Raw genomic sequence first — 18939 nt, forward strand, 5'->3', positions numbered from 1 at the left:
CATCACATACAGAGAGATGAACCTGGAGAAGAGTCCCCTAAGCAAGCCGGTCCTGGGGCTCTGTTCACAAACACAAACACACCCCACAGAGCCGCAGGACAGCAACACAATTAGACCCAAACAAACAATCAACAAACAATCATGAGAAAACAAATAAAGATAATTACTTGACACATTGGAAATAATTTCCCAAAAAACAGCGTAAACGAGAATGCTATTTGGCCCTAAACAGAGAGTACACAGTGTCATAATACCTGACCACTGTGACTGACCCAAAATTTAAGGAAAGTTTTGACTATGTACAGACTCAGTGAGCTTAGCCTTGCTATTGAGAAAGGCCACCGTAGGCAGACCTCTCCACAAAATGAGGTGGAAATTGAGCTGCACTTCCTAACCTCCTGCCCAATGTATGACCATATTAGAGATACATATTTCCCTCAGATTACACAGATCCACAAAGAATACAAAAACAAACCCAATTTTGATAAACTCCCATATCTACTGGGTGAAATACCACAGTGTACCATCACAGCAGAAGGATGTGTGACCTGTTGCCACGAGAAAAGGTCAACCAGTGAAGAACACACACCATTGTAAATACAACCAACATTTATGTTTATTTATTTTCTCTTTCGTACTTTAACTATTTGCACATAATATGACATTTGAAACGTCTTTATTCTTTTGGAACGTTTGGAAGTGTAGTGTGTACTGTTAATATTTGTTTATCTATTTCACTAGCTTTGGCAAAATAAACATGTGTTTCCCATGCCAATAAAGCCCTTGCAGTGAAATTGAATTGAATTGAGAGAGAGAGAGAGAGAGGAACAATTTGGTTCGAGGACACCATTCTGGACACACCCCTTCCTAACGGGAAGCCAAGGAGAGGTCCCAGTAGCATCACAGACCAGGACATCAGAGCAGGGCTACACGTCGCATCAACTGTCTATTCTCTCTCTGCCCCTTTCATTCTCCACTTGCTTTAAGAAAAGAAAGACAATCTGGAATAATTGAATCATTAGTCTTATCATTAGAGTTTCTGTCACACCCTGATCTGTTTCACCTGTTCCTGTGATTGTCTCCACCCCCTCCAGGTGTCCCTTGTTTCTCCCAGTGTATTTATCCCTGTGTTTCCTGTCTCTCTGTGCCAGTGTATTTATCCCTGTGTTTCCTGTCTCTCTGTACCAGTGCATTTATCCCTGTGTTTCCTGTCTCTCTGAGCCAGTGTATTTATCCCTGTGTTTCCTGTCTCTCTGTACCAGTGTATTTATCCCAGCGTTTCCTGTCTCTCTGTGCCAGTGTATTGTAAGTCGCTCTGGATAAGAGCGTCTGCTAAATGACTTAAATGTAATGTAAAATGTAAATGTATTTATCCCTGTGTTTCCTGTCTCTCTGTACCTGTCACGCCTTGGTCTTAGTATTTTGTGTTTTCTTTATTTATTTGGTCAGGCCAGGGTGTGACATGGGTTTATTTTGTGGTGTGTTTTTGTATTGGGGTTTTAGTAGGTATTAGGATTGTGGTTGAGTAGGGTTGTCTAGCATAGTCTATGGCTGCCTGAGGCCGTTCTCAATCAGTCAGGTGATTCTCGTTGTCCCTGATTGGGAACCATATTTAGGTAGCCTGGGTTTCACTGTGTGTTTGTGGGTGATTGTTCCTGTCTCTGTTTGTTGTCACAAGATAGGCTGTATAGGTTTTCACTTTCCGTTTTGTTGTTTTGTAGATTTAGTTATTTCATGTATTTATCATTAAAGAACATGAGTAACCACCACGCCGCATTTTGGTCCGCCTCTCCTTCTACAGACGAACGTCGTTACAGTACCAGTGTATTTATCCCTGTGTTTCCTGTCTCTCTGTACCAGTGTATTTATCCCTGTGTTTCCTGTCTCTCTGTACCAGTGTATTTATCCCTGTGTTTCCTGTCTCTCTGTACCAGTGTATTTATCCCTGTGTTTCCTGTCTCTCTGTACCAGTGTATTTATCCCTGTGTTTCCTGTCTCTCTGTACCAGTGTATTTATCCCTGTGTTTCCTGTCTCTCTGTACCAGTGTATTTATCCCTGTGTTTCCTGTCTCTCTGTGCCAGTGTATTTATCCCTGTGTTTCCTGTCTCTCTGTACCAGTGTATTTATCCCTGTGTTTCCTGTCTCTCTGTACCAGTGTATTTATCCCTGTGTTTCCTGTCTCTCTGTACCAGTGTATTTATCCCTGTGTTTCCTGTCTCTCTGTACCAGTGTATTTATCCCTGTGTTTCCTGTCTCTCTGTACCAGTGTATTTATCCCTGTGTTTCCTGTCTCTCTGTGCCAGTGTATTTATCCCTGTGTTTCCTGTCTCTCTGTACCAGTGTATTTATCCCTGTGTTTCCTGTCTCTCTGTACCAGTGTATTTATCCCTGTGTTTCCTGTCTCTCTGTACCAGTGTATTTATCCCTGTGTTTCCTGTCTCTCTGTACCAGTGTATTTATCCCTGTGTTTCCTGTCTCTCTGTACCAGTGTATTTATCCCTGTGTTTCCTGTCTCTCTGTACCAGTGTATTTATCCCTGTGTTTCCTGTCTCTCTGTGCCAGTGTATTTATCCCTGTGTTTCCTGTCTCTCTGTACCAGTGTATTTATCCCTGTGTTTCCTGTCTCTCTGTACCAGTGTATTTATCCCTGTGTTTCCTGTCTCTCTGTACCAGTGTATTTATCCCTGTGTTTCCTGTCTCTCTGTACCAGTGTATTTATCCCTGTGTTTCCTGTCTCTCTGTACCAGTGTATTTATCCCTGTGTTTCCTGTCTCTCTGTGCCAGTGTAGTTATCCCTGTGTTTCCTGTCTCTCTGTACCAGTGTATTTATCCCTGTGTATTTTCCTGTCTCTCTGTACCAGTGTATTTATCCCTGTGTTTCCTGTCTCTCTGTACCAGTGTATTTATCCCTGTGTTTCCTGTCTCTCTGTACCAGTGTATTTATCCCTGTGTTTCCTGTCTCTCTGTACCAGTGTATTTATCCCTGTGTTTCCTGTCTCTCTGTACCAGTGTATTTATCCCTGTGTTTCCTGTCTCTCTGTACCAGTGTATTTATCCCTGTCTGTTTACCAGTGTATTTATCCCTGTGTTTCCTGTCTCTCTGTACCAGTGTATTTATCCCTGTGTTTCCTGTCTCTCTGTACCAGTGTATTTATCCCTGTCTCTCTGTACCAGTGTATTTATCCCTGTGTTTCCTGTCTCTCTGTACCAGTGTATTTATCCCTGTGTTTCCTGTCTCTCTGTACCAGTGTATTTATCCCTGTGTTTCCTGTCTCTCTGTACCAGTGTATTTATCCCTGTGTTTCCTGTCTCTCTGTACCAGTGTATTTATCCCTGTGTTTCCTGTCTCTCTGTACCAGTGTGTTTCCTGTCTTTGTCCAGTGTATTTATCTCTCTGTACCAGTGTATTTATCCCTGTCTCTCTGTACCAGTGTATTTATCCCTGTGTTTCCTGTCTCTCTGTACCAGTGTATTTATCCCTGTGTTTCCTGTCTCTCTGTACCAGTGTATTTATCCCTGTGTTTCCTGTCTCTCTGTACCAGTGTATTTATCCCTGTGTTTCCTGTCTCTCTGTACCAGTGTATTTATCCCTGTGTTTCCTGTCTCTCTGTACCAGTGTATTTATCCCTGTGTTTCCTGTCTCTCTGTACCAGTGTATTTATCCCTGTGTTTCCTGTCTCTCTGTACCAGTGTATTTATCCCTGTGTTTCCTGTCTCTCTGTACCAGTGTATTTATCCCTGTGTTTCCTGTCTCTCTGTACCAGTGTATTTATCCCTGTTTCCTGTCTCTCTGTACCAGTGTATTTATCCCTGTGTTTCCTGTCTCTCTGTACCAGTGTATTTATCCCTGTCTCTCTGTACCAGTGTATTTATCCCTGTCTCTCTGTACCAGTGTATTTATCCCTGTGTTTCCTGTCTCTCTGTACCAGTGTATTTATCCCTGTGTTTCCTGTCTCTCTGTACCAGTGTATTTATCCCTGTGTTTCCTGTCTCTCTGTACCAGTGTATTTATCCCTGTGTTTCCTGTCTCTCTGTACCAGTGTATTTATCCCTGTGTTTCCTGTCTCTCTGTACCAGTGTATTTATCCCTGTGTTTCCTGTCTCTCTGTACCAGTGTATTTATCCCTGTGTTTCCTGTCTCTCTGTACCAGTGTATTTATCCCTGTGTTTCCTGTCTCTCTGTACCAGTGTATTTATCCCTGTGTTTCCTGTCTCTCTGTACCAGTGTATTTATCCCTGTGTTTCCTGTCCTGTCTCTCTGTACCAGTGTATTTATCCCTGTGTATCCTGTCTCTCTGTACCAGTGTATTTATCCCTGTGTTTCCTGTCTCTCTGTACCAGTGTATTTATCCCTGTGTTTCCTGTCTCTCTGTACCAGTGTATTTATCCCTGTGTTTCCTGTCTCTCTGTACCAGTGTATTTATCCCTGTGTATTTTCCCTGTCTCTCTGTACCAGTGTATTTATCCCTGTGTTTCCTGTCTCTCTGTACCAGTGTATTTATCCCTGTCTCTCTGTACCAGTGTATTTATCCCTGTGTTTCCTGTCTCTCTGTACCAGTGTATTTATCCCTGTCTCTCTGTACCAGTGTATTTATCCCTGTCTCTCTGTACCAGTGTATTTATCCCTGTGTTTCCTGTCTCTCTGTACCAGTGTATTTATCCCTGTGTTTCCTGTCTCTCTGTACCAGTGTATTTATCCCTGTCTCTCTGTACCAGTGTATTTATCCCTGTGTTTCCTGTCTCTCTGTACCAGTGTATTTATCCCTGTGTTTCCTGTCTCTCTGTACCAGTGTATTTATCCCTGTCTCTCTGTACCAGTGTATTTATCCCTGTGTTTCCTGTCTCTCTGTACCAGTGTATTTATCCCCCTGTCTCTCTGTACCAGTGTATTTATCCCTGTGTTCTCCTGTCTCTCTGTACCAGTGTATTTATCCCTGTGTTTCCTGTCTCTCTGTACCAGTGTATTTATCCCTGTGTTTCCTGTCTCTCTGTACCAGTGTATTTATCTGTACCAGTGTATTTATCCTGTCTCTCTGTACCAGTGTATTTATCCCTGTGTTTCCTGTCTCTCTGTACCAGTGTATTTATCCCTGTCTCTCTGTACCAGTGTATTTATCCCCCTGTCTCTCTGTACCAGTGTATTTATCCCTGTCTCTCTGTACCAGTGTATTTATCCCTGTCTCTCTGTACCAGTGTATTTATCCCTGTCTCTCTGTACCAGTGTATTTATCCCTGTCTCTCTGTACCAGTGTATTTATCCCTGTCTCTCTGTACCAGTGTATTTATCCCTGTGTTTCCTGTCTCTCTGTACCAGTGTATTTATCCCTGTGTTTCCTGTCTCTCTGTACCAGTGTATTTATCCCTGTGTTTCTGTACCAGTGTATTTATCCCTGTGTTTCCTGTCTCTCTGTACCAGTGTATTTATCCCTGTCTCTCTGTACCAGTGTATTTATCCCTGTCTCTCTGTACCAGTGTATTTATCCCTGTCTCTCTGTACCAGTGTATTTATCCCTGTCTCTCTGTACCAGTGTATTTATCCCTGTCTCTCTGTACCAGTGTATTTATCCCTGTCTCTCTGTACCAGTGTATTTATCCCTGTCTCTCTGTACCAGTGTATTTATCCCTGTGTTTCCTGTCTCTCTGTACCAGTGTATTTATCCCTGTGTTTCCTGTCTCTCTGTACCAGTGTATTTATCCCTGTCTCTCTGTACCAGTGTATTTATCCCTGTGTATTTATCCCTGTCTCTCTGTACCAGTGTATTTATCAGTGTATTTATCCCTGTCTCTCTGTACCAGTGTATTTATCCCTGTCTCTCTGTACCAGTGTATTTATCCCTGTCTCTCTGTACCAGTGTATTTATCCCTGTCTCTCTGTACCAGTGTATTTATCCCTGTCTCTCTGTACCAGTGTATTTATCCCTGTCTCTCTGTACCAGTGTATTTATCCCTGTCTCTCTGTACCAGTGTATTTATCCCTGTCTCTCTGTACCAGTGTATTTATCCCTGTGTTTCCTGTCTCTCTGTACCAGTGTATTTATTCCTGTGTTTTTCCCATTCTCCTGCTTTTTGCATTTTCCTGCTTTTTCATTCTCATTTTTCCAGTCCTACTGGTTTTGACCCTTGCCTGTTTCAGGACTCTGTACCCGCCTGCCTGACCATTCTGCCTGCCTTGACCACGAGCCTGTCTGCCACTCTGTACCTCCTGGACTCTGATCTGGTTTTGACCTTTGACCTGTCCTCTGTACCAGTGTATTTACCATTCTCTTGCTGACCCCTTTGTATTATTTAACATTGTAAGACTCCAACCATCGGCCTCCTGTGTCTGCATCTGGGTCTGCATCTGGGTCTCGTCTTCTGTGCCTTGATAGCTTCCTCTTCCTTCAGTTCTATAATTAACTTTGTTTTAATCTGTAACACCCTGTACCAAACCTATTTAAAAGCATTTTTGTCATTGATTTTCCAAACCAGGTTGGGTAATTTAAGTGTATTTATCCCTGTCTCTCTGTGGTCCGTCCGAGGACTGACCTTCCTCTGTCTTTGACATAGCCCTACGCAGCTCACCTCCGCATGTGTCAGTGATAATATTAAACATTCCTGTAAATGAAATCATTTAAGGACCCGCTCTGTAAAAGCTGTGGTGGAAACTCTGAGGAATACCAATTACACAGGGTTGAATTTCCTGTCTCTCTGACAAAGACAGGGTATCTGAGACCTCCCTGAGGAGAGAGAATGGGAGAATGAAGAGTTGTGTGTTTGCTAGCATACATGTGTGTGTGTGCATAATCCTACGTGCCTGTGTGTGTGTACAAAGGTGGTGTCCTCTTAAACAAATTTAAAAGACAAGGTTAAGTCACCAAGACTCCCAATTCATAATGGATTAGTCTAATACATACTACCACCATGCACTGGGAGATCTATCTGTAACACCCGAAACCTATTTACATATTACCACCATGCACTGGGAGATCTAATACATATTACCACCATGCACTGGGAGATTCTAAATAAATATTTAAGGACCCCATGAAAAAGCTGTGGTGGAGACCTGAGGAATACCAATACATATTACCACCATGCACTGGGAGATCTATATAATAGCATACTACCACCATGCACTGGGAGATCATAATATATAATACATACTACCACCATGCACTGGGAGATCTATATAATACATATTACCACCATGCACTGGGAGATCTATATAATACATATTACCACCATGCACTGGGAGATCTATATAATACATACTACCACCATGCACTGGGAGATCTATATAATACATACTACCACCATGCACTGGGAGATCTATATAATACATATTACCACCATGCACTGGGAGATCTATATAATACATACTACCACCATGCACTGGGAGATCTATATAATACATACTACCACCATGCACTGGGAGATCTATATAATACATATTACCACCATGCACTGGGAGATCTAATACATATTACCACCATGCACTGGGAGATCTAATACATATTACCACCATGCACTGGGAGATCTATATAATACATACTACCACCATGCACTGGGAGATCTATATAATACATATTACCACCATGCACTGGGAGATCTAATACATATTACCACCATGCACTGGGAGATCTAATACATATTACCACCATGCACTGGGAGATCTAATACATATTACCACCATGCACTGGGAGACCTATATAATACATATTACCACCATGCACTGGGAGACCTATATAATACATATTACCACCATGCACTGGGAGATCTATATAATACATACTACCACCATGCACTGGGAGATCTATATAATACATATTACCACCATGCACTGGGAGATCTATATAATACATACTACCACCATGCACTGGGAGATCTAATACATATTACCACCATGCACTGGGAGATCTAATACATATTACCACCATGCACTGGGAGATCTAATACATATTACCACCATGCACTGGGAGATCTATCTAATACATATTACCACCGTGCACTGGGAGATCTATCTAATACATACTACCACCGTGCACTGGGAGATCTATATAATACATACTACCACCATGCACTGTGAGGCAAGAATCAAACGAAATTAGCATTGAATTTCAATGGGACGGTGACGACCTACATGCCGGAAGGATGAATTTCGACTATACCAGCCAGAATATAGCATGAGCATATAGCATGGCAACTTGGTATGAACTTTGAAGTGTTATTCACTAAAGAAGTGATACCTCCTAGCCGTCGCATTAGCGCAGCAACTGTAGACGTGGGCTAGGAGAGGACGGACAATCTATTCTACCACGCTCCAGTTCACCACTAGACAGTCTTCCGAGAACCAGAGATCCATACTGGACAACCCGGCATACCATCTACGACCAATCTACCGAAGCGCAGCTCAGAGTAAATACTGATTGCATTTTCCTTTTTCAAATGTGCGGTTATTTAGAGTGCATAAGATTCTGTATTTACGATATCATAGCTTCTCCCTTTGTTACTCAGTCTTTCCGCTCTTTCAATCAACCCCCCCCCTTCCTTTATGTAAACAGCCGCTGTATCGGCTCGGTTCACCAGGTCCATCAATGTAGGATTCATTCTGTGTGATTAGTTAGGTATTTAGTACATAAAGAATTAAACCAAATGATGTATTGCTGATTCAACTCGTTAGCCAGGGTTCGTGAAGATAAGCAAGAATTTACAACTTTCATGAGACTAAACAAGGTGACGATTAAATATTGACTGCTATTAATGTAAAATATTACCAGGTCTTTAAGAGTTTTTCCCGAAGATAACAGCTCTATAAACATTATTTTGTAGTTGTCACGCCCTGACTTTAGACATCCTTATTTATTCTCTATGTTTGGTTAGGTCAGGGTGTGACACGGGAATCAATGTTTTCTATTTCTTTGTTGTTTTTGCCAAGTGTGGTTCCCAATCAGAGGCAGCTGTTTATCTCTGATAGGGGATCATATAAAAGTTGTGATTTTCCGACATTGCGTTTGTGGGGAGTCATTTTCTTTTTTTAGCTGTTTTGTTGCCTGACAGAACTGTACGCTTCTGTTTTTTCGTTGCGGTGTTCAGTTTATTAAAAATCATGAACGCCAACCACGCTGCACCTTGGTCTCCTTCTTCAACACACGAGTATCGTTACAGTGATGCCCCGACTTTCTAGTTAATTACATTCACCTGATTAGCTTAATCAGGTAATATGAATTACAGAGAAATTATTTTATAGAATAGCATGTCATATCATTTAATCAGGCATAGACAAAGACACGACACCTGGAATTAAAATACATTTGGGGGGGTGGGGGGGTTGCACAACATGCCTACCACTTTGTAGATGCAAAATATTTTTACAATTACAGCTGCAAGTCTCGTGGGGTATGTCTCTATAAGCTTGGCACATCTAGCCACTGGGATTTTTGCCCATTCTTCAAGGCAAAACTGATCCAGCTCCTTCAAGTTGGATGGGTTACGCTGGTGTACAGCAATCTTTAAGTCATACCACATATTATCAATTGGATTGAGGTCTGTGCTTTGACTAGGCTATTCCAAGACATGTAAATAGTTCCCGTTAAACCACTCGAGTGTCGCTTTAGCAGTATGCTTAGGGTCATTGTCCTGCTGAAAGGTTTCCCTCAATAATTTCCCTGTATTTAGCGCCATCTATCAGTCATTCATTTCTGACCAGTTTCCCAGTCCCTACTGATGAAAAACTTTCCCACAGCATGATGATGCCACCACCATGCTTCACTGTGGGGATGAGAGGTGGTGGGTTTGCCCCAGACATTGCATTTTCCTTGATGGCCAAAAAGCTTTTAGCCTCCTTTGACCAGAGTACCTTCTTCCATATGTTCGGGGAGTCTCCCACATGTCTTTTGGCAAATACAAAATGTGTTTCCGTATTTTTTTCTTTAAGCATTGGCTTTGTTTTGGCCACTCTTCTGTAAAGCCCAGCTCTGTGGAGTGTACGGCTTAAAGTTGTCCTATGGACAGATACTCCATTCTTCGCTGTGGAATGTTGCAGCTCCTTCAGGGTTATCTTTGGTCTCCTTGTTGTCTCTCTGATTAATGCCCTCCTTGCCTGGTCTGAGTTTTGGTGGGCGGCCCTCTCATGACAGGTTTGTTGTGGTGCCATATTCTTTCATTTTTTTATAATGGATTTATTGGTGCTCTGTAGGATGTTCAAAGTTTCTGATATATTTTTTTAACCCAACCCTGATCTGTACTTCTCCACAACTTTGTTCCTGACCAGTTTGGAGAGCTCCTTGATCTTCATTGGGCCACTTGCTTAGTGTTGTTGCAGACTCTTGTGCCTTTCAGAACAGGTGTAAATATACTGAGATCATGTGACAGATCATGTGACTTCTGAAGGTAATTGGTTGCACCAGATCTTATTCGGGGGTTTCATATCAAAGGGAGCGAATACATTTTTACATTTTTTACATTTAAGTCATTTAGCAGACGCTCTTATCCAGAGCGACTTACAAATTGGTGCATTCACCTTATGACATCCAGTGGAACAGTCACTTTACAATAGTGCACCACTTTACCATTTTCTATTTTTTACATTCTTTTGAAACAAGTTATTTTTTTCATTCCACTTCACCAATTTGGACTATTTTGTGTATGTCCATTACATGAAATTCAAATTAAAAAATCAATTTAAATTACAGGTTGTAATGCAAAAAAAATAAGGAAAATGCAAGGGGGTGAGTACTTTTGCAAGGCACTGTATTCTCTGTTTTTATTTAATCTAATCCGTCCGGCTAGTCAGAGGCTAGGAAAGCACACACAAATAACCCCCTGGGTGGTGTAACACATGAACTCTTACTAGTCTTTCTGGGTGGTGTTAGACATGAACTCTTACTATTCTTCCTGGGTGGTGTAACACATGACCTCCTAATCGTCTTCCTGGGTGGTGTAACACATTAACTCTTACTATTCTTCCTGGGTGGTGTTACACATGACCTCCTACTAGTCTTCCTGGGTGGTGTTAGACATGAACTCTTACTAGTCTTTCTGGGTGGTGTAACACATGAACTCTTACTAGTCTTTCTGGGTGGTGTTAGACATGAACTCTTACTAGTCTTTCTGGGTGGTGTTAGACATGACCTCTTACTAGTCTTTCTGGGTGGTGTAACACATGACCTCCTAATCGTCTTCCTGGGTGGTGTAACACATGAACTCTTACTAGTCTTTCTGGGTGGTGTTAGACATGAACTCTTACTAGTCTTCCTGGGTGGTGTAACACATGATATCAGTGAGGCGTTCCTTTTTTGATTTTGTCTATCGGACACCCGTCTATTCTCTTTTTCTCTTTTTCTCTCGCTACCTCTCTCTTCTTTATCTGCTTCTCATTCTCTCCCTGGCTTGTACCCCTTTTCTCTCTCCGTCTCTCTCTGAAATGGTTGGTTTCACTCTCTGCCCACCCATCCCCCTGTTCCATTTGTGAAAAGTGAGGCGAGGAGTCAAGCTCTATTTTCATGTTCAACAGAGTCTATCAATCAGTTAAAGTGAAGAGCAAGGAGGAGGAGGAGAGGGAAGGAGAGGGAGGAGGCAGGGTGAGGAAGGGAAGAAGAGAAGGGAAGCCGAGGACAAGAGACAAAAGAGGACAGAAGGGATGCATGTGTGAAGGAGAGGTATGGAGGGAGTGGAAGTAGAGTCTATAGAATAAAACAATGTAAAGTTTGGAGAGTGACATTGGCATAGCGGCAGTCTCTTTAGTACCTGCACACTTCTTACAGATGACAACCCCCAGATTGATGGAGGCCCATTCGGGCTGCGACGCTCGGCAGTCGGCACAGATCCTGTTGGACTCATTGAACCAGATCTTCTCGGCCACTTCATAATCGGAGAGCGTTTCGGCTATCGATTCCTGGAATGCTTCAATCCACTCCTCTTTCTCCCTTTCCGATTCGGCCGTGAAGCTGAAACAAAATATATATACATATATATTTTTACACCACATTATTGATGTTAGCAGACCAATTAAACAGTACATACAATTTGCGTTGCTTCATGTTGTGGGGTTATATGGTTTCTTTACATTGTGGGTGATGTGTACGTACGGGGTTGAATAGGTTAAGTGCAATGATGCATATAAAACCTGTATTGCTGACGGTACGTATAGGCCAATTAGAGGTTTTGAAGCAAACGGTCGGCCATATTGGTAGTCCTCAGAAGGAGCAGTCCTACATTGGAATGTATAGGCTCTAGAGTATTTCGATGACATTTTTCAAGGTCAAAATTGGATTTATTGAAGTATGTATTTGTGGTAGTGGGGACAGTAACATGCGTACTCTCTAAAATAAATACTTAGATTTTTTATTTTCTGTTCACATATAATAAAAAAATACACATTAAGGTGTCTATAATAGATTCAAAACGGTGTGGTTCAAGCCCTGAATGCTGATTGGCTGACAGCCGTGATATATCAGACCGTATACCATGGGTATGACTAAACATTTATTTGTACTGCTCTAAGTACATTGGTAAGCAGTTTACAAATAGACATGAGGCCTAAAAACAAATAAATTAGCAAAAATGTCTAAAAAACTATTTTTTCTTTGTCATTATGGTGTATTGTCTGTTGATTGATGAGGGTATAAAACTATTGAATCAATTTTAGAATAAGGCTGTAACGTAACAAAATGTGGAAAAAGTCAAGGGGTCTGAATACTTTCCGAAGGCACTAAAGTGACTGGGAGTCATATACAAAAGTATGTGGACACCCCTTAAAATTAGTAGATGTGTCTATTTCAGTCAAACCCTTTGCAGAGAGGTGTATAAAATCAAACACACAGCCATGCAATCTCCATAGACAAACAGTGACAGTAGAATGGCCTTACTGAAGAGCTCAGTGACTTTCAAAGTGGCACCGTCATAGGATGCCACCTATCCTATGAGCATTGGACTAGTAACCGAAAGGTTGCAAGTTCAAATCCCCGAGCTGACAAGGTACAAAATCTGTCGTTCTGCCCCTGAACAGGCAGTTAACCCACTGTTCCTAGGCCGTCATTGAAAATAAGAATTTGTTCTTAACTTACTTGCCTAGTGAAATAAAGGTAAAATAAAAATAAAAAATAAAAATCCAACAAGTCAGTTTGTGAAATGTCTGCCCTGCTAGGAGCTGCAAAGGTCAACTGTAAGTGCTGTTATTACGAAGTGAAAAGGTCTAGGAGAAACAACGGCTCAGCTGCGACGTGGTAGGCCACACAAGCTCACGGAACGGGACCGCCGAGTGCTGAAACGTGTAGCACAGCTGTGGGAAACTCCAGTCCTCTGGGGCATGATTGGTGTCACACTTTTTCTCCATTCCTAGCAAACACAGCAGATTAATCCAATTGCATTCTAAACTGAAGATCACGATCAGGACTGGAATTGCCCACCCTTGCTGAAGCATGTAAAACATTGGCTGTCCTCGGTTACAACACTCACTTCCGAGTTCCTGCTTCTGGGAGCAACGTCAGCACAATAACTGTTTTGTCGGGAGCTTCATGAAATGGGTTTCTATGGCCGAGCAGCCTACCGAGCAGCCATACAAGCCTACCATAACCATGTGCAATGCCCAGCGTCGGCTGGAGTGGTGTAAGGCTCGCCGCCATTGGACTCTGGAGCAGTGGAAAAGTGTTCTCTGGAGTGATGAATCACTCTTCACCATCTGTCAGTTCGACATACAAATCTGGGTTTGGCAGATGCCAGGTGAACGCTACCTACCCAAATGCATAGTGCCACTGTAAAGTTTGGTGGAGGAGGAATAATGGTCTGGGGGTTCATGGTTCGGGCTAGGCCCCTGAGTTCCAATGAAGGAAATCTTAGTAGACAATCACACTCTGGACAATTCTGTGCTACCAACTTTGTGGTAACAGTTTCAGCACGACAATGCCCCCGTGCTCAAACCGAGGTCCATACAGAAAAAGAGATCGGTCTGGAAGAACTTGACTGGCCTGCAAAGAGCCCTGACCACAACCCCATAAACACATTTGGGATGAATTGGAACACCGACTGCGAGGTTAAACACATCATTGGTTAAGTGTGTGTGTGTGTGTGTGTGTGTGTGTGTGTGACCAGTTTCCCAGTCCCCACTGATGAAAAACATACCTACAGCATGATGCTGCCACCACCATGCTTCACAGTGGGGATTTTCAAGATGCTTTTGGGTTTGCGCCAGATCTTACACATGCCTTTTGGAAGTGAAATTTCATTTTTTCTTTAAGCAATGGCTTTTTCCTCGGCACTTTGTAGCCCAGCTTTGGAATTTACGGCTTAAAGTGGTCCTGTGGACAGATACTCCAATCTCTGCTATGAGGCTTTGCAGCTCCTTCAGGGTTATCTTCGGTCTCCTTGTTGTCTCTCTGATTAATGCCCTCCTTGCCTGGTCCGTGAGTTCTTTGCCCTTCTTGCCAGGTTTGTTGTGGTGCCATATTCTTTCATTTTTTAAATGATGGTTTTAATGGTGCTGGATGTTCAAAGTTTCTGATATTTTTATAACCCAATCCTGATCTGTACTTCTCCACAACTTTGTCCCTGACCTGTTTGGAGAACTCCTTGGTCTTCATGGTTGCTTGGTGGTGCCCCTTGCTTAGTGGTGTTGCAGACTCTGGGGCCTTTCAGAACAGGTGTATATACTGAGATCATGTGACACTTAATTGCATACAGGTGGACTTTATATAACTAACTTCTGAAGGTAATTGTTTGCACCAGATATTATTTAGGAGCTTATAACAAAGGGGTGAATAATTTCCGTTCCACTTTTCCTTTTTTCCCACTTAAAAAAAAAAACTACTTTTTTTTAAAAATTTCACCATCAATTTGGACTATTTTTTGTGTCCATTACATGAAATCAAAATCAAAATCAATTTAAATTACACCAGTCATTCAACAAAATAGGAAAAATGCCTAAAAGGGGTGTGAATAAAAAGGCATAAACAGGTCCTTTGACATCATCAGTGCTGAAACATTAACGGAGAACATTGGAATAATATTCTCACATGAGGGGAGACAGTGTTCAAGGGGAAGGCTGAGAGTGAGTGTTGGGAAATGAAAAACAGGGAGGGAAGATGGAGGAAAATGTTGATCTGTCAGCCATTAGAGTCCATATAAATAATAAATGTCTCACAGTGTGTGTGTTTGTGTATATTTTCTTCAATCTCATGGACTTTTTCCTCGGCACTCACACACACACACACACAGCTCACACAACACACACACACAACACACACACACACACACACACACACACACAATCACACACACACACACACACACCTTATCAGTCATGTTGCTCTTTTTCTACCACTCAGAATCCTTTAGGTCAATCCTTTTCCCTCTGCTTTCACAGATTAACACACATTCTTGCCCCTGCCAGTCTCTCGGGCTGAGAGAGGAAGAGCTCCCAAATTGGGTGCCTATCAGGGCCTAAAGTGACTGGGAGTCATTGAGACTGGTGCTACCCTTTCACTTTTCCAGCCATGTCTTTCAATGCAAGCTCTGAGTGGGAGTGCTTTCAAAGCTTTTCATGATTACTTTCTCTCACAGGCATAAAGACACATTGCAGCTGATAGAGCTGTGAACTTCTCTCACAACTTTTTCTTTCCTGACTAGAAAGAAGGAAGGAAAGATGTCATGGGAGGATAGGAGATGAGGTGTTGAGAGGGGGAGAACTGAGATGAAGTTAGTCTGGTGGTTTCCATGGTAACCTCTCATTCTGTCCCCCCCACCTCCCTCTCCATCCCTCTCTTTCCTGTTGACACAGAGGGTCGGTTTGCACCAGATATATCCCAGAGCAGCATCAAGCAAAGTTGGGATGATAGGATAGCATCTGAACTCAATCCACCTATCTGCTTTCTGCTGAGGACAATTCCAACGGGATTACTGCTCCCATCAGGACTTGAACTACTGCCTCCAAAACCACAGAAGAAGTGGGAGAGTGAACTACTGCCTCCAAGACCACAGAAGAAGTGGGAGAGTGAACTACTGCCTCCAAGACCACAGAAGAAGTGGGAGAGTGAACTACTGCCTCAAGACCACAGAAGAATTGGGAAATTACAACTGCCTCCAAGACCACAGAAAAGTGGGAAGTGAAACTGCCTCCAAGACCACAGAAGAAGTGGGAGAGTGAACTACTGCCTCCAAGACCACAGAATAAGTGGGAGGTGAACTACTGCCTCCAAGACCACAGAAGAAGTGGGAGAGTGAACTACTGCTTCCAAGACCACAGAAGAAGTGGGAGAGTGAACTACTGCCTCCAAGACCACAGAAGAAGTGGGAGAGTGAACATCTGCCTCCAAGACCACAGAAGAAGTGGGAGAGTGAAATCTGCCTCCAAGACCACAGAAGAAGTGGGAGAGTGAACTATCCAAGACCACAGAAAATGTGGGAGAGTGAACTACTGCCTCCAAGACCACAGAAGAAGTGGGAGAGTGAACTACTATCCAAGACCACAGAAGAAGTAGTGAAACTGCCTCAAGACCACAGAAGTGAGTGAACTACTGCCTCCAAGACCACAGAAGAAGTGGGATAGTGAACTACTGCCTCCAAGACCACAGAATAAGTGGGAGAGTGAACATCTGCCTCCAAGACCACAGAAGAAGTGGGAGAGTGAACTACTGCCTCCAAGACCACAGAAGAAGTGGGAGAGTGAACAACTGCCTCCAAGACCACAGAAGAAGTGGGAGAGTGAACTACTGCCTCCAAGACCACAGAAGAAGTGGGAGAGTGAACTACTGCCTCCAAGACCACAGAAGAAGTGGGAGAGTGAACAACTGCCTCAAAGACCACTTTTGAACTCTGCTCCAAGACCACAGAAGAAGTGGGAGAGTGAACACTGAAACGACCACAGAAGAAGTGGGAGAGTGAACTACTGCCTCCAAGACCACAGAAGAAGTGGGAGAGTGAACTACTGCCTCAAAGACCACAGAAGAAGGTGAACTACTGCCTCCAAGACCACAGAAGAAGTGGGAGAGTGAACTACTGCCTCCAAGACCACAGAAGAAGTGGGAGAGTGACAACTGCCTCAAAGACCACAGAAGAAGTGGGAGAGTGAACTACTGCCTCCAAGACCACAGAAGAAGTGGGAGAGTGAACTACTGCCTCAACGACCACAGAAGAAGTGGGAGAGTGAACTACTGCCTCCAAGACCACAGAAGAAGTGGGAGAGTGAACTACTGCCTCAAAGACCACAGAAGAAGTGGGAGAGTGAACTACTGCCTTGCTGACCACAGAAGAAGTGGGAGAGTGAACTACTGCCTCCAAGACCACAGAAGAAGTGGGAGAGTGAACAACTGCCTCCAAGACCACAGAAGAAGTGGGAGAGTGAACAACTGCCTCCAAGACCACAGAAGAAGTGGGAGAGTGAACTACTGCCTCCAAGACCACAGAATAAGTGGGAAAGTGAACAACTGCCTCCAAGACCACAGAAGAAGTGGGAGAGTGAACTACTGCCATCCAAGACCACAGAAGAAGTTGAACTACTGCCTCCAAGACCACAGAAGAAGTGGGAGAGTGAACTATGCCCAAGACAGCACAGAAGAAGTGGGAGAGTGAACAACTGCCTCCAAGACCACAGAAGAAGTGGGAGAGTGAACATCTGCCTCCAAGACCACAGAAGAAGTGGGATCTGAACTTCTGCCTCCAACTGGACCACAGAATAAGTGGGAAAGTGAACAACTGCCTCCAAGACCACAGAAGAAGTTGAACTACTGCCTCCAAGACCACAGAAGAAGTGGGAGAGTGAACTACTGCCTCCAAGACCACAGAAGAAGTGGGAGAGTGAACTACTGCCTCCAAGACCACAGAAGAAGTGGGAGAGTGAACATCTGCCTCCAAGACCACAGAAGAAGTGGGAGAGTGAACATCTGCCTCCAAGACCACAGAAGAAGTGGGAGAGTGAACAACTGCCTCCAAGACCACAGAAGAAGTGGGAGAGTGAACTACTGCCTCCAAGACCACAGAATAAGTGGGAAAGTGAACAACTGCCTCCAAGACCACAGAAGAAGTGGGAGAGTGAACTACTGCCTCCAAGACCACAGAAGAAGTGGGAGAGTGAACTACTGCCTCCAAGACCACAGAAGAAGTGGGAGAGTGAACTACTGCCTCCAAGACCACAGAAGAAGTGGGAGAGTGAACATCTGCCTCCAAGACCACAGAAGAAGTGGGAGAGTGAACATCTGCCTCCAAGACCACAGAAGAAGTGGGAGAGTGAACTACTGCCTCCAAGACCACAGAAGAAGTGGGAGAGTGAACAACTGCCTCCAAGACCACAGAAGAAGTGGGAGAGTGAACTACTGCCTCCAAGACCACAGAAGAAGTGGGAGAGTGAACTACTGCCTCCAAGACCACAGAAGAAGTGGGAGAGTGAACAACTGCCTCCAAGACCACAGAAGAAGTGGGAGAGTGAACTACTGCCTCCAAGACCACAGAAGAAGTGGGAGAGTGAACTACTGCCTCAAGACCACAGAAGAAGTGGGAGAGTGAACTACTGCCTCCAAGACCACAGAAGAAGTGGGAGAGTGAACTACTGCCTCCAAGACCACAGAAGAAGTGGGAGAGTGAACTACTGCCTCCAAGACCACAGAAGAAGTGGGAGAGTGAACTACTGCCTCCAAGACCACAGAAGAAGTGGGAGAGTGAACAACTGCCTCAAAGACCACAGAAGAAGTGGGAGAGTGAACTACTGCCTCCAAGACCACAGAAGAAGTGGGAGAGTGAACTACTGCCTCAACGACCACAGAAGAAGTGGGAGAGTGAACTACTGCCTCCAAGACCACAGAAGAAGTGGGAGAGTGAACTACTGCCTCAAAGACCACAGAAGAAGTGGGAGAGTGAACTACTGCCTCAACGACCACAGAAGAAGTGGGAGAGTGAACTACTGCCTCCAAGACCACAGAAGAAGTGGGAGAGTGAACTACTGCCTCAAAGACCACAGAAGAAGTGGGAGAGTG

The 18939-nt window shown here is 43.6% G+C and overlaps 1 protein-coding gene across 2 annotated transcripts in view; it reads right to left on the bottom strand.

Moving 5' to 3' along the window:
• The window catches only part of arap2 (ArfGAP with RhoGAP domain, ankyrin repeat and PH domain 2), a 253179-nt gene that overhangs the window by 136583 nt on the left and 97657 nt on the right, over positions 1-18939 (bottom strand). For both annotated transcript variants that reach the window (XR_006834916.1, XM_046328114.1), the window contains exon 11: positions 11726-11925. Coding sequence is in view for 1 of the 2 variants with exons in the window: in XM_046328114.1 (XP_046184070.1) it covers positions 11726-11925 (200 nt within the window). In the remaining variant the exon portion in view is untranslated. The remainder of the gene's footprint in view (positions 1-11725; positions 11926-18939) is intronic.

This window comes from Oncorhynchus gorbuscha, linkage group LG25 (assembly GCF_021184085.1).
Source record: "Oncorhynchus gorbuscha isolate QuinsamMale2020 ecotype Even-year linkage group LG25, OgorEven_v1.0, whole genome shotgun sequence".
Lineage (NCBI taxonomy): Eukaryota > Metazoa > Chordata > Actinopteri > Salmoniformes > Salmonidae > Oncorhynchus > Oncorhynchus gorbuscha.